Source organism: Atta cephalotes (assembly GCF_000143395.1).
Source record: "Atta cephalotes unplaced genomic scaffold scaffold00003, whole genome shotgun sequence".
Lineage (NCBI taxonomy): Eukaryota > Metazoa > Arthropoda > Insecta > Hymenoptera > Formicidae > Atta > Atta cephalotes.
The window spans coordinates 264,354-278,177 of record NW_012130067.1 but is presented as its reverse complement, the minus strand read 5'-3'; the positions used below and the strand labels follow the sequence as shown (position 1 = coordinate 278,177).

The 13,824-nt window shown below is 27.2% G+C and overlaps 1 protein-coding gene across 1 annotated transcript in view; it reads left to right on the top strand.

Annotated features, from left to right (window-relative positions):
• Positions 1-437: 437 nt before the first annotated feature.
• The window catches only part of LOC105624213 (potassium voltage-gated channel protein Shab-like), a 54,747-nt gene continuing 41,360 nt past the window's right edge, over positions 438-13,824 (top strand). Inside the window, exon 1 of the mRNA XM_012205576.1 lies at positions 438-1,553. Coding sequence (XP_012060966.1) covers positions 438-1,553 — 1,116 coding nt within the window. The remainder of the gene's footprint in view (positions 1,554-13,824) is intronic.

Sequence of the window (13,824 nt, the reverse complement as noted above, 5' to 3'; positions counted from 1 at the left end):
ACTTTTTTATAGATGCATTACATGCTCTATGTAAGACTTTTTGCTTAGAGAAAATGTTAAAAGGAATTCGATCTTGATATGTCAAGATGAAGATGATTGAAGCTAACTCTCTAATACTAAATATTTATTATCATTTTTCATTTATAACATGATAATATATGTGCGCTCCGATGTCTTTTTTTTCAGATAATGACACAGCTGAATCATCGATCGATCGGATCGATGAAAGGAATCGAACGGATTTACGAATGAAGTTGAAAAGAAACGCGGTGGACAAGGAGGAGGAGGAGGACGAAGAAAAAAAACACAAGATAGAAGTTATTCATCCAATATCAGACAAACGAACAAGAATATTAACATTAATGCTACGAAAGATAACTGCTTTGCAATCGCGTTGGTGATCGACAACTTGAACTTGTCGTCACTTCGTGTGTCCGATGCTGAACGAAAGACTTGAGGCGGACAATACATTGGCGAACGGGGAACGTAATGTTAGTGCCGTGGTTACCGGTCCGACATTTTCATCGTTATCGCCATCGTGTACAGTGCCCTATATCGGCACCGACCAGGACTACGTGTTCGAAGGTGGCGGTATGTCGATGTTGCAGCAGCTTGGTGCAGGCGGTCGCGGAAACACCGATTGTATTAGTGGCGGAGATCTCGGGTTCAATGCATCGATAGGAGGATCGGGGACTGGATTAGGTGGTGGGATAGGATTTGGTGGAATCGGTACTGAAGGAACTGCGGGAGGAATTGCAGCAATGGGTGGAAGAGGAAGAGGAGGAGGAGGAGGAGGAGGAGTAGGAGGAAGTGGAAACATGAATAAGGAAGTTCGTTATGCTCCATTCGTATCATCTGTAGGTCCAATCAGTACCGTAGCCCCAATAAATTTGCAGTCTTTACCGCCTCCGCCGCCACCTCCACCACCGCCTCCACCGCCGCCGCCGCCGCCGCCATCGCCGCCACCACCGCCACCGCCCCTGCCGCTGCAAATGCAGCAGCAGCGTGCCTTTTCCAAGTCGATGACATCTCTACCACCGGAGCCATTCATGATTATGCGTTCAAAAGCTTTAAATCGGCGCGTTTCAATTAATGTTGGTGGCGTGAAGCACGAAGTACTCTGGCGTACTCTCGAGCGATTGCCACATACGCGCCTAGGTCGACTAAGAGACTGCAATACCCATGAGGCAATAACTGAACTCTGCGACGATTATTCTCTAATCGACAATGAATATTTTTTCGATCGACATCCTAAATCATTTAGTTCAATTCTTAATTTCTATCGTACTGGCAAGCTTCATCTAGTAGATGAGATGTGCGTGTTGGCGTTTAGTGATGATCTCGCATATTGGGGTGTGGACGAGCTCTATCTTGAAAGTTGCTGTCAGCACAAATATCACCAACGTAAGGAGCACGTACACGAGGAAATGCGCAAGGAGGCAGAGTCACTTCGACAACGTGAAGAAGAAGAATTCGGTGAGGGAAAATGCGCTCAATATCAGAAATGGTTATGGGATCTTTTGGAGAAACCAACCACCTCCATTGCGGCACGGGTGAGTCGGATTGTAGCTTGAAAACCGATTTGTGCGTGTATGAATATAAGCGACAGAAGACAATGCACACGAGAAACGTCGCGCATCGTCACCTGCTCTATCGTGTATGCATTTAAGACAGGATGTCTTATTGTTAGTCTAAACGGAAAACAGTAATATGATTATATGAGTTGTCAGTTATTTTTTCTTTTATAATTCCTGATTTTCTATTATTATTCTTCTTGTGTTGCTTTTGATTTTATCTCACATTATTTCACATTTGCTTGATATTAGTTACTTTCTCATTCTCAATAGGATACAGTATGTAATCACACAAATGTGACGTAATGTTGTTATAAATTATTAATAATTAATACATATAAATAATTAATACATCCGAATATTATTTTTTTTACATAACTACAACAATTTTTATGTTAATTATAATTTAAAGAAGAAATTTATTTTATTATTTAAGTAATAATTAATATTTAAGATAATTATGAAGTTAGGAAGTATTTTAAGAAAAAAAATATTATCGTTAAATCATTAGATATCAAAGTATATTAAAAAACTTCTAATATTGATCCAATTTTCATGGAACATCTTGTTATAAATCACGAGAAAACAATTTTGAATTTGAACTTTAAATTGAATCGTTAGAGTAAAGACTCACGGAATTCGCTACTGAATTAATTTAAATTATTAAAAAATCATAACTAATCAGATCATTAAAAATATAATTATTTAAGTATTTTTACAATGTATACGAGTGATGGTTAAAAATACATTAAAAGTATCAATAAAGTTTCAAATCTAATTAGCTATTTAAATGCTATTTATCTTTAATTTATGAAAAGTTTATGAAAAGTCATTATTTTGGCAGTGTTTCAAATTTACTGCCAACGCTGAAAAACTACAGTTTACGTTATAGATTTTCAGTACTGGCAGTCAATTTTGGAAAAGAGTCTGTATGCGAGAAATATTGTATTTTCGTATTACATCTGACTTTCTCTGACTGAATTCTATTCAATGTATTCTATCTCTATCTAAGAAACATTGAAAAATTACAAAACAATGAAATTATTTATATGTTTGGCACAATGTTGTTTTTCACTATTTGTATTGATTGGATCGACGATCTTAATTATCTGATAATAATCTGATTAAAAAATTAATTTGTTGAAATTATCGTTATTGATGTAAATTGTGTGATATAATACTATAAATTATATAAATTTCATCTAACGTCTTATAAATTTATTGTTTATATATATTTATGTTATTTTACTATTTTACTTACTTTAAGGAAAGGTGTTCCCTCCGATTTTAATGCAACTTATTGGGTTTGTATCGTGTTGTGTAAGAGATAAAATATTCGAGCTTTATCAACAAACATGTTTAAAGAAGAAATCAGCCTATATTTTCATTTTTTGATTTAACTTCTAAACGTATAATAATATAATTTCATAAATATACAAAATATGTCCCCCCCCCCCTTTCCCCCCTCCCTCCGTAAGTAGGTAGAGCGGATTCACTGACAATGAATCAAAATTTATCATTTGCAATTTTCGTAATACTTTAGGATATATTAATTTCTAAAGATGATTAAATAAGAGAGCACGTATCTGCGCGGACTACTGCTAAGTGCATGCCCATCGGTCGTAGTCGCTCGTTGCGCGGGGAGGGATTACTAGGTGCGTCCATCAGGCAATCCTTACACGACACAAATCTAGGTGGATGTGCCTTCGAGATTTCAAGGTGATCTTTATTTTTTTGAATAGAATTATATAGTTTTTTTTTATATAATATGATTTTCTTCTAATTATTCTGCATTTAAAAGAGTAAGATAGAGATACCCTTAAAAAATCAATAGTTTACGAGATATTTTATACTTTATCCTGACACATATTGACATGAAATATTAAATATCTCGTAAATTAATAATTTTTTGATAATTATTAATATTTTTACAAATAGAATAATCAAATGAATTAACTGATATAAAAAAGACATACAACTGCTTATTTAAAAAATTATCTGTTTTACCTTTTTAAAGTAACTATTTTTTTTACATCATATATCGTTCAAAAATTATAACTTAGAAACGAATTTGACCGATTTTATTTTTTAAACACGTTTGATTGCCGATAAAGAAACATGTATCGGATATTTTTATCCATTTTACAAACCCACCAAGTTCATTAAAATCGAAGAGGAACATACTTAAAAATTTTTCCTTAATTAGTTTGACATTTATATATTACTATTTTATATATTTTATGTACAATTAGTTTAATAGCATAATTGAATTTTAGAAGACATTATGTTTGTTTTGATTTTTTTACTATTAGAAGTAAAAAAATATTTTATTTTGTGAATTATTTGTTTTTTTTTAATACATAAGCTGTAAATATATTATACTTTTGTATATTTTTTAAATGTATATTTAGTTACAATAAAACATTTTCTTTGAATTGATATGTATACTATAGTTTTCGATCTGTATTGTCTCGAATTAAAAATGGTGAGTTGGGGTTAGTTATTATCTCGATCGAGGAAGATTGTTACGGTATAACAATTAGACTTTTAGATATACCATCCCTGAAATGCATACACTCCTCAGGTAGCTCCTAATCATCATCATACACTCGAGATGCCCAAATAAATATAATATAATAAAAAAAAACCGGGATTAAAATATAGTTATACCCGTTCAAACCTTCTGGGAGCCCCGATTTTTCGCTTGGTCTTTCCGACTCGACATTAAGCGTGATCTCGCAATGGCGCAGAGGCGCTGCGACGCCACATAATAATATATATTTATATATATATATATTTTTTTTTTATTTCGAGTTTTATAATAATACTTCTATAAATTCGCAAAAATATATTATACATATTTATATATGACACATAAATTTGCTATGGTTATAATCATGTTTCGAAAAATATATCGGTTAGTATATTATTTGGTAAAAACTATGAGAAAGAGAAAATCCAGTTTCAATAAATTTTAATTACGGTATGTATTATTATGATTACGACTCAGAATAACTTTCATAAACTGCTATACATTATTCAATAAAATTTATGTCTGTTATTAATAAAAAATAAAATATTATTAAATCCTACTTTAACAATAATACGGGTATGTCAAATTTAAAATCGAAATCGATGAAACTGAGTCTTCTTTTAAGCAAATTTGATTAGAAATGCAAAATAGGAATATTTGATTTGAACTCTTTAAAAACTAAGTTAAATTTGTATAACTATTTCTATTGTATAGTATTGAATAAATATGATGATTTATTAACACAATACATTATAGTGCACGGAAGAAGAATTAAACTACGTCATGTTGCAGCCGGTTCTTAATTATTAAATTTTAAGATTGATGAGGTGATTTTTTTATCATGGCATATATTAGATGATTCGCGACGTTTCCCCTTTCATATAAAACTTTCCTTACATCCGTCTCAGAAAGAAACTCGTATTATTAATTTTTTTGATTAATTGACCTTGTATTTATTTACTGCGCATTTATTCTGGCTTTTTGCACGCGTATTAATAAGGATCCAAGTATCGAATAACTTTATGTAACACATATATATAAGGACTTAGAATTTTGAACATGAGCCAAATTCATTAATCGTCACATTTAAATTCTTATTTAACGTTAATACTTTTAGACAGACTTTTGTTTGCATTAATCGATATATTCACGCTTGCAGTTTTTTTTGCAGGAGTGAGCCTTTATTAACTTTACAAGCAAAGGTATTATTAGATCGATATTCAATACAATATCGATTCAATGTAATTCGCATATAGGTGAACAGATTAGAAAGAAACATATAACTTTTAATTCAATTTTTTTAATTTTTAATTCAATTTTATTTTAAATTATTTTATTATATCGTGAGGCACTCAATCGATAAATCGTAATCGATTTCGCTGACTTTCTGAAACATAAATGCGAATAAATGATAGTCTAACAAAAATTTTAAATTACTTAATATTATATATTTTTGCATTTTATAAGTTTTTTATAATAATACTTGTTAAAGTATTTTTATTAATATTAATGTTTATCAGACAAGAGCCAAGTATAATATTAATTATTAACAATGATGTATGTATTTATAATGATATATGAACATTTGATAATAAATGATCTTAATATATATGATAATATAGGAGAATGTGTAAATATTTTTTTTATTATAATTATTAAAAATATATAATATAAAAAGTGATACACAATGAAAAGAATAGCATGTTTAAAGTTGCAATAGATCGTCAATAATTCAAACATATTTTTGAAAATGTACTTAATACAAATATACCTTGAAAAATTTAAATAAGTTTAAAATTTGTGTGCTTTTAATTGCATCATAACTATTAATCTGATATATTTTTCTGATATGATCTGAAAATCATACCTATTTTATTGAGAAAAATCTTTTACAATTTAATTATTTGATTAAATATGAGTAGAAAGACAACAAAGCTTTTAAAGGCTTATCCTAAGAAAATAATTTCTATGTGATCATGCAGCAAAATCGAATTCACGTGAATCGATTGAGTTCGTAAACCAAAAAATATATCAATTTATTTACATTCTATTTAGTTTTAGCATGCTGATTAGCATCATAGTGTTTTACTTTAGTATTGATTTTATAGTATTTTACTTTTATCTAGATAATCTTATACAATATGTTCGCTGTCATTTTAGTGTAAATATATAGGCACTGTAGTTTTGCAAATTTTTCAACATTTTAATACTGAAAAATATATATATATATATATATGTATATATCAGTGTTAAAATGTCAAAACATTTTTTAAAACTGCGATATATATACACACACACACACATGTATATGTATATAGTACATATATGTATGTATACACATATATATTATAGGAAAAATATAATTTTAATATTTATTATATTTTATATATTTATATATTTTTACTTCTAGGTGAAGTTATTCAACATAATACTAATCTGTCTTTTTCTCTATCTGTATCATTAGCTTCTAATCCATAGTTTGTATTTATCCCAAGCATAAATGATCATCGTGTTATGTAATCGGCTACCGATGATAATGGGAGTGCTTTATATGCGATTACCAGGTATCACGTTGATTCTTTCTCGACACCGCTCCCTAAGTTATTAACAGTCGCTGCCAGCGAATTCAATTCGATATTGTGTGTATATATACACATCTACGTCTTCTATGAATCTATATGAAAAGATAAATACGTAAATTTGTTTATAATTTATTTATGTGTTTTTATGTTTATAGTAAAACAAATTACGTAACAATATATTAAAATATTTATACATGAACTGTAACAAATTGTAATTCTTTTTTTCATTTTTTCATATGTTAGTTAATAAAGTAAAAATAATGATACTTTCATAAAAATAATATTTTGTTAGTAAGTTTTTATATCTTTTAGAATTATCTATTTTGTTCTTTTAAATAAAGTAAGAATAATAGCGAATTACATTTCAAAAATATAAGTAGACAATGAAGTAGAAACTGAAATAGAAACCTTTAAAGTTAATTTTAGATTGATGAGCTGGTTGTTCTATCTTCTTCAAATAAACTACGTAGTAACTTACCTATTACATAAACAAAAGAGTAAAAGAGATAGAATGGAAGAGAATATGAGAGTAAGACATAGATAAGTGAGTTCGAAGTATATTATTTATAGAATAATGGTGGAACAATCCAGCCTAAATCAATTTATTTAAATGAAAAATTAATTTTGAAGTTTTCATTTGTCAACTTAATGTCGAAACAGAACTATAAATTATAATTTACGTAGAATTTTTATCAAATTTGTCATATAAACATATTAGTTTAGCATTTATAAATAGTCGAAAAGAAAATAATTTTTAGACATCATGTGTATTATTGTTAACGTAATCACATGTTATAAAAGTTAATAAAGACTGTATCTATCGAAGATGAAATTAAAAAATATATTAATTAGAAATACATTAATCTGTTTCTCTATTGAGTTCGATATTAGTATTTGCAATGTATTATTTATGTTGTACTGGATGCTATAATAATAAAAATATCATGCTTTAAATAATTAGAATTATGTATTATTTTCTGATTTTGGAAATGTTAAATACTTGAGAATAAGAACCAAGAAATAAAAAAAATATTTATTTTAAACTTTAATTCAACATTAAGGTATTATTTTAAATAAAAAATGAGAGCAATAAAAACAAACAATTTTTTATAAATAAAACTTTTGCAGAACATAAATTTATTAATAAACAAATTTTTCAGTTAATTTTAAATAAATCCTGCAAGATTTTAATTTGTAGCTGTATTATGAAAATATTAGGGTTGACGATTATTCGAATATTCGAGTAGCCAAGATAGAAATACATTGATCCGAGATAAATATCCGGTTGAAGCAAAAATCTGTATCGTTCGAGTCTAAATCTCAGATTTCAGATCTGAATCTCGGATTTTAAATCCGATCTGAATATGGATTTTGAATCCGAACCTGAATCTCTCGACACCTTTTTCTATATATATATCAATAACTAGTGAATTTATTCGCTCTTGTAATTTTCACTTTATTTCAAATTTATATAATCGACCTGAATCGATTCTGATATCCACGATCTTGATTCGTGAAACATTTTATTCAAATATTCAAGATCCTGATACTCTGATATCTAATATAGATCCGGATATCTAATATAGAATGAAATCGTCAACTCTAAAAAATATAGTTAAAAATAATAAGATAAATAATATAAGGTAAACAATTAAATTTTGACAGAAAAAAATTTAATTAAATTTAATTCTAAGTTTGTAATTAGTAGATAAAGGTGATGATTGGAATACTATTAACTTAAATAATATTTGCAAAAAAACTCATTTGTATAAAAAAAATGTGAGCATTGTTTAATATATACGTCATTGTTGATACATCAGATACTGCAATTTTAACATTCAAAAGAATGATTGGTTCAATAACTTTTTCTTGTTTTAATAATAAATATTATCTTATATTATACGGATAAATATCTGCAGTGTTGATATACTTGACACACCACAAACAATACACATTGCACACACTGTTGCTTCGAGATAAAATAATATTTTGAGCGGGATTCATTCTTTCACGTGACACATTCTTTCCTAATTTTTAGAAATGACACTAATAATTTCCAAAAATGATCCTAATTCCTAATGTATATAACTAATCTCATCGTAACGTTCATCCATTAAATTCTTTAAAATAAGTGAAAATCCGGCATTTATATTTTGAAATGACTTCCGAAATGGTTTTTGTTGCCCTTATCTTGCTGCATGCCTGTATGAGAACAATATATGGCATATTAGGGGAATCCAAAAGTCTGTTTTACCGATTAAACGCAATAATTTTTGTACAATAATTACTTTTGTCTTCTTTCTTTAAATTCTAAAATCCTTTTCCAGGATTAAAGTAAGCATTGATACGTCTGTGAAGTGAAGATTTATGTTGAAAATGAAAAATATTATTTAAATTGAGATCTTTTTTTCACCATTTCTGAGTCCAATACAGCGTTAGAATTGTCAATATCATAACATTTGCTTGATAAGAGCTTTGCAATTGTATTTATGAAATTGCGTATTTATGAAATTCCACAGAGTAGTTCACATGAACAAATAACGTGAAGTTCTTAAACTTAAACGTCTATTTAAAATATTGTTTTTGAAAATTTTGAAAATTTATGTATATGTGGGCGCGCGATATTAATGGTCGATGTGTCGCATTTTATTGCTAAAACAGCGATCTCGAAGTTTGAATTTTACTTTAGGATTCTCTTAATGCTTTGAAATCCAGTATCGCATTATAGTGTATCAATTCTATTTGTCAATATATATCTTTTTCTATATTTTCTCATATAATTCTTTCTCGTCACTTACCTCTAAATTTCCTTTAACAGATCTATATATCAATATTATAGAAATTATCAATTTGTTACTATATTTAGAACATATGAGAGATATAATTAGAGGAGAATGGGAGAATTGCAGATGCGAGGTAAATGCGGATGATATAATATTGTACTGTATTAGAGTAGTGAGTAACCTCTCATTTTTCATATCTAATGATAATCTGATACATGTATGCTTAGTACCGTATTATAATACATGGCTGTATTATAATACATGACATGTAATACATGACATAAAATGTACGCGCTATTTAAGATAAATACCATTATAATACTCAAAGGAAAAGTTAAATAGAGCCAGTGATTATTTATTAATTATAAAAGTCTTTATTCAAAAGACATTGACATTTAAATAAAAATGTTAATAATAATATACTATTAATATAAACTATAATTTTAAATAAAAAGACAAAACTGATCTCGTGTGGCAGCGGATAATTCCAGACGGTAAAAGTTTTGTTTTTATTTAAAATTGTAGTTTATATTGATAATACATGAATATTAATTATTCTAGTTTAAAAGATAAATATCTAAAGTATCCTTTGAATAAAAAAAAGGACTTTTATTAATTGATAAATTATTGGCAATTTTTATTTAACTTTTCTCTGAGGTATCCGCAATTTCCTTCAATCTCTCCTGTAGATGTACTGAGTATATTCTTCAGCCGTAATCCACAAGATCTATAAATCTTTTGTGGATCGAATGGATTGTAAGAGTCAATTGTAGATAGATTGATGAATGTAAATAAAAATCGTAATAGCCTACGTCAAATAAATATAATTGAAATCAGAATGATTAATTTTATGATTTGAAAAATGTGTATAATAAAATATCTTATATTTTAATATTTGTTTCCATTTATTTTATTTTTATTATTAAAAAGAAACATATTCAATTATTTTTTCCATCTTCGATTTTAACAAATTTTGAACATTTTGTAGCATAAAGATAAGATACGCGTCGCATCTTCTATATTTTTAAAATAAATATTTAATTCAATTTCACTTTAAGAAGAATTATCTTTTTAAAATAAAATTTACATTTCCTTAAACGAAAAAAATATATGAGAAAAATACTGTACACAAAAATTTTGTAATTTATCTAAATAATTTTTATTCTTCTCATCATAATTCAACATATTTTAAAGTAAAGTAAATTCAGATTAAAAAAAGAATGATCATGTACGCATGCGAGAGATTACTCATTGGAAATGAAAAATGATTTCCAATTTCTGATATTTATGCTATTTCAACGTGATTTCACAGTGACTTTATTTGTTTTCCAAAAGAAATTCGAGATGTGCGATCAAAAACACGTTTTTTTCAATATTTTTTTTTATTTGTTATAGACAGATAATTTTAATGATGAATGCTTGATTGCTTCGTTGACTGATTTCTTCGCTGATTTTAGAGGTGAGTAGCCCCTCGTATGTGTGTGTATTTCAAAATTCATTTTTCTTGCAACTTTTAAAACTTTTAAAAATTTAAATAAAAATTATTTTAAATGCCAAAGAATGCCTGTTGCATACATCTTATGTTGGAAATTATCTTCCGTTGGAATTCATTCCAATTTTAAAGTTATAAACTTAATATACAAAAAATATAGGTAACAAGAAATAATAAATTTCAACCTATCAAAAATCGTTTATTAGATATACGGTTTCTACTAGGTTGAAATCTGTTTTCCCTATAATTCCTATAGTAGTGTGCTTTTCAAACATAATAATTCATGAAATGCCGATCAACAATCTCAAAGCGTAAAGCTCTGCAGCAACTATAGTTTAGTTTACAGAGAGGAAATTGATAATTTTTAGAATTTTAATGCGAAAATTATCGTGTCTGCAACTCTCTATGAATTTTAACAAGTCCCCAAAACTCGTTACGTGACTGTAATTTGAGTCTTACTTTAGACTTTCTTAATTACTCATCCACAAAGTTACATCAAATTCCATGATTACATCTCGTAATTCCACCAAATGATTAAGAAACATAATCAATTTTTAATTATAATTATAGTTTTATTACCTGCATTTTATATTCTATTCAAAAGATATTTTGTATTATTTTAATATTGCATGCTCTAAGTATTATAATATATTAATAATATAACCACAGATATCCGCTCATTAAATTAATATTACATCAATAATATTACATCAATGTTATAAATTCTCATTCAATAACATAAATATAATATAACACATGTTGTATGTAATAGTTACATTGTTGAATAAAAAATTATAACATTATAATATAATGTTACTGATAGTTTACTCAGTGAATAATATTCGTGTTTCCGTTTCACATGTACAATAATACTCTCAAATAGGTTCTATATTTTCTATTTTCTAATATATAACATAGACTATAAATAATTTATACATGTTCCGAAATTATGAGTTTACTTTCATTCTTACAAATTCAGACTCTACTTGAAGTATTCGTTTAATTGCTAAAATCTCATCTCTATCTCTTCTAAATATATCCTAATATAATATATGAGATGGAGTCAAATGTTCTGCAATTATCTTAGAAAAAATTATGTTTCCTGATTATTAGATTTGGTCACGAAGTACAATCACGAAGTACAATTGGATTTTGCGTAATCAGTTTTATAGATAAGTAATTAGAGGAGTCTGAATAAGATTTGAAATATAACTACGTGGTACTCTTGGACAAAGCATATAAAAAAACTTGATAAAGATACAACGAATACAATCGCACAGGACACCACACACACAATCCTAGAAATATTTCCAAAAAAAATTAAATCAATATTACAATCTTTTTTTCAACAAGACTGTACGATCTGCCAAAAATATATAAATAAAATAAACCTCTTTACATCAATTGTCAATACTACAAACTCTCCGACATATGTTATTTTTTGGCCCAAAACTAACCCTCTCATAGGAGAATTCGAATGATGTATCACGATTTGGAGATTAAATTGTATGATTGGGCTGCTAAATGTATTGTAATTCTAATAAACAATCATTAGTTTTTACACAAAAAAATTTAAATTTTCTTAAGATTCAACAAAAAACATCTGTGAATTTTCAGCAGGTTATCTTAAAAGAACTCAATATAAATATCCTTTTTTTTATATGAATATCGAAATATCTCAATTGCCTACACTGAAAAAAAATTTACGAAATTTAAATAAATATTTATTTAGATAGTTTGAACCAATTGAATCATTTACTTACAGTAAATAAACATTTGTTCAATTAAAAAAATTATACTTAATTTAAATATCTTTTTTTTAAATCGAATAAATATTTTCTGTAAGCAAATGATCCCATTAGTACTATCTAAATAAATATTTATTCAAATTTCGTAAATTTCGTAAATTTTTTTTCAGTGCACTAATTGGCTAATTTAAAATAATATAATCTTATTGATGAAGTAGTGAAAATTATTAGGAACAGGCATGTGAACGATGTGTGCAATTGAACTGTAATGCAAGTGCACCACTCTCATCAAAATGCAGTAATTATAAAGTATCTATTATTCAATTTTAACATATTATTTTAACATATAATTTTAACATATTATCTTAAATGTAAATACAATATAATAAGAAATACAATATAAATACAATATAATAAAGATTAGCGACGGATATTATTCAATTACTCAATTTTAATGTATTATTTTATCTTAAATACAGATACAACTCTGGTGGAAAAATTTCGCTAAAATTTCGTTGAAACTTCATTGAAATTGTACTGAAATTGTTTTGAAACATTTTTCAGTGAAATTTCAATAAAATTTTAATGAACTTAATTGATCCAGTTTTATTGCTAAAATAAGTATTACTGATTTCATATTACAGAGGACATATAATAAAATTATAATAAAAAGAATATTTTTCTTGAATTCAGTAAATAATTTTATGATATTTTCAAGTGATGATGATATTTTCATCCATCCTAAGTTATATTCCAACATAGCATGCTTGATCTTCTCTACGATTGAACGGGAACTGATCCTTCAATTATTCATTATAATGCTAACAGACATAATTGTGTCACATATCTGATCCAACATGTTGTGAAAAAGATGGAACACGTATAGAAAAAAATAATTAATGTTAAATATAATATAATAAAACATACTTAGTATCATACTGTCTTCTCACACATATTAAAACTGTTTATATAAAACAGTAAATATAGAAAAATTAATTTTCGTATATTCGTAACAATTTTGCAATACTTTTAGTTAAAGAATGTTCAATATATTTTTAAAGAAATATCATAAAATTTCTGAAAAAAGATTTTCAGATAAATTTATGGAGAAA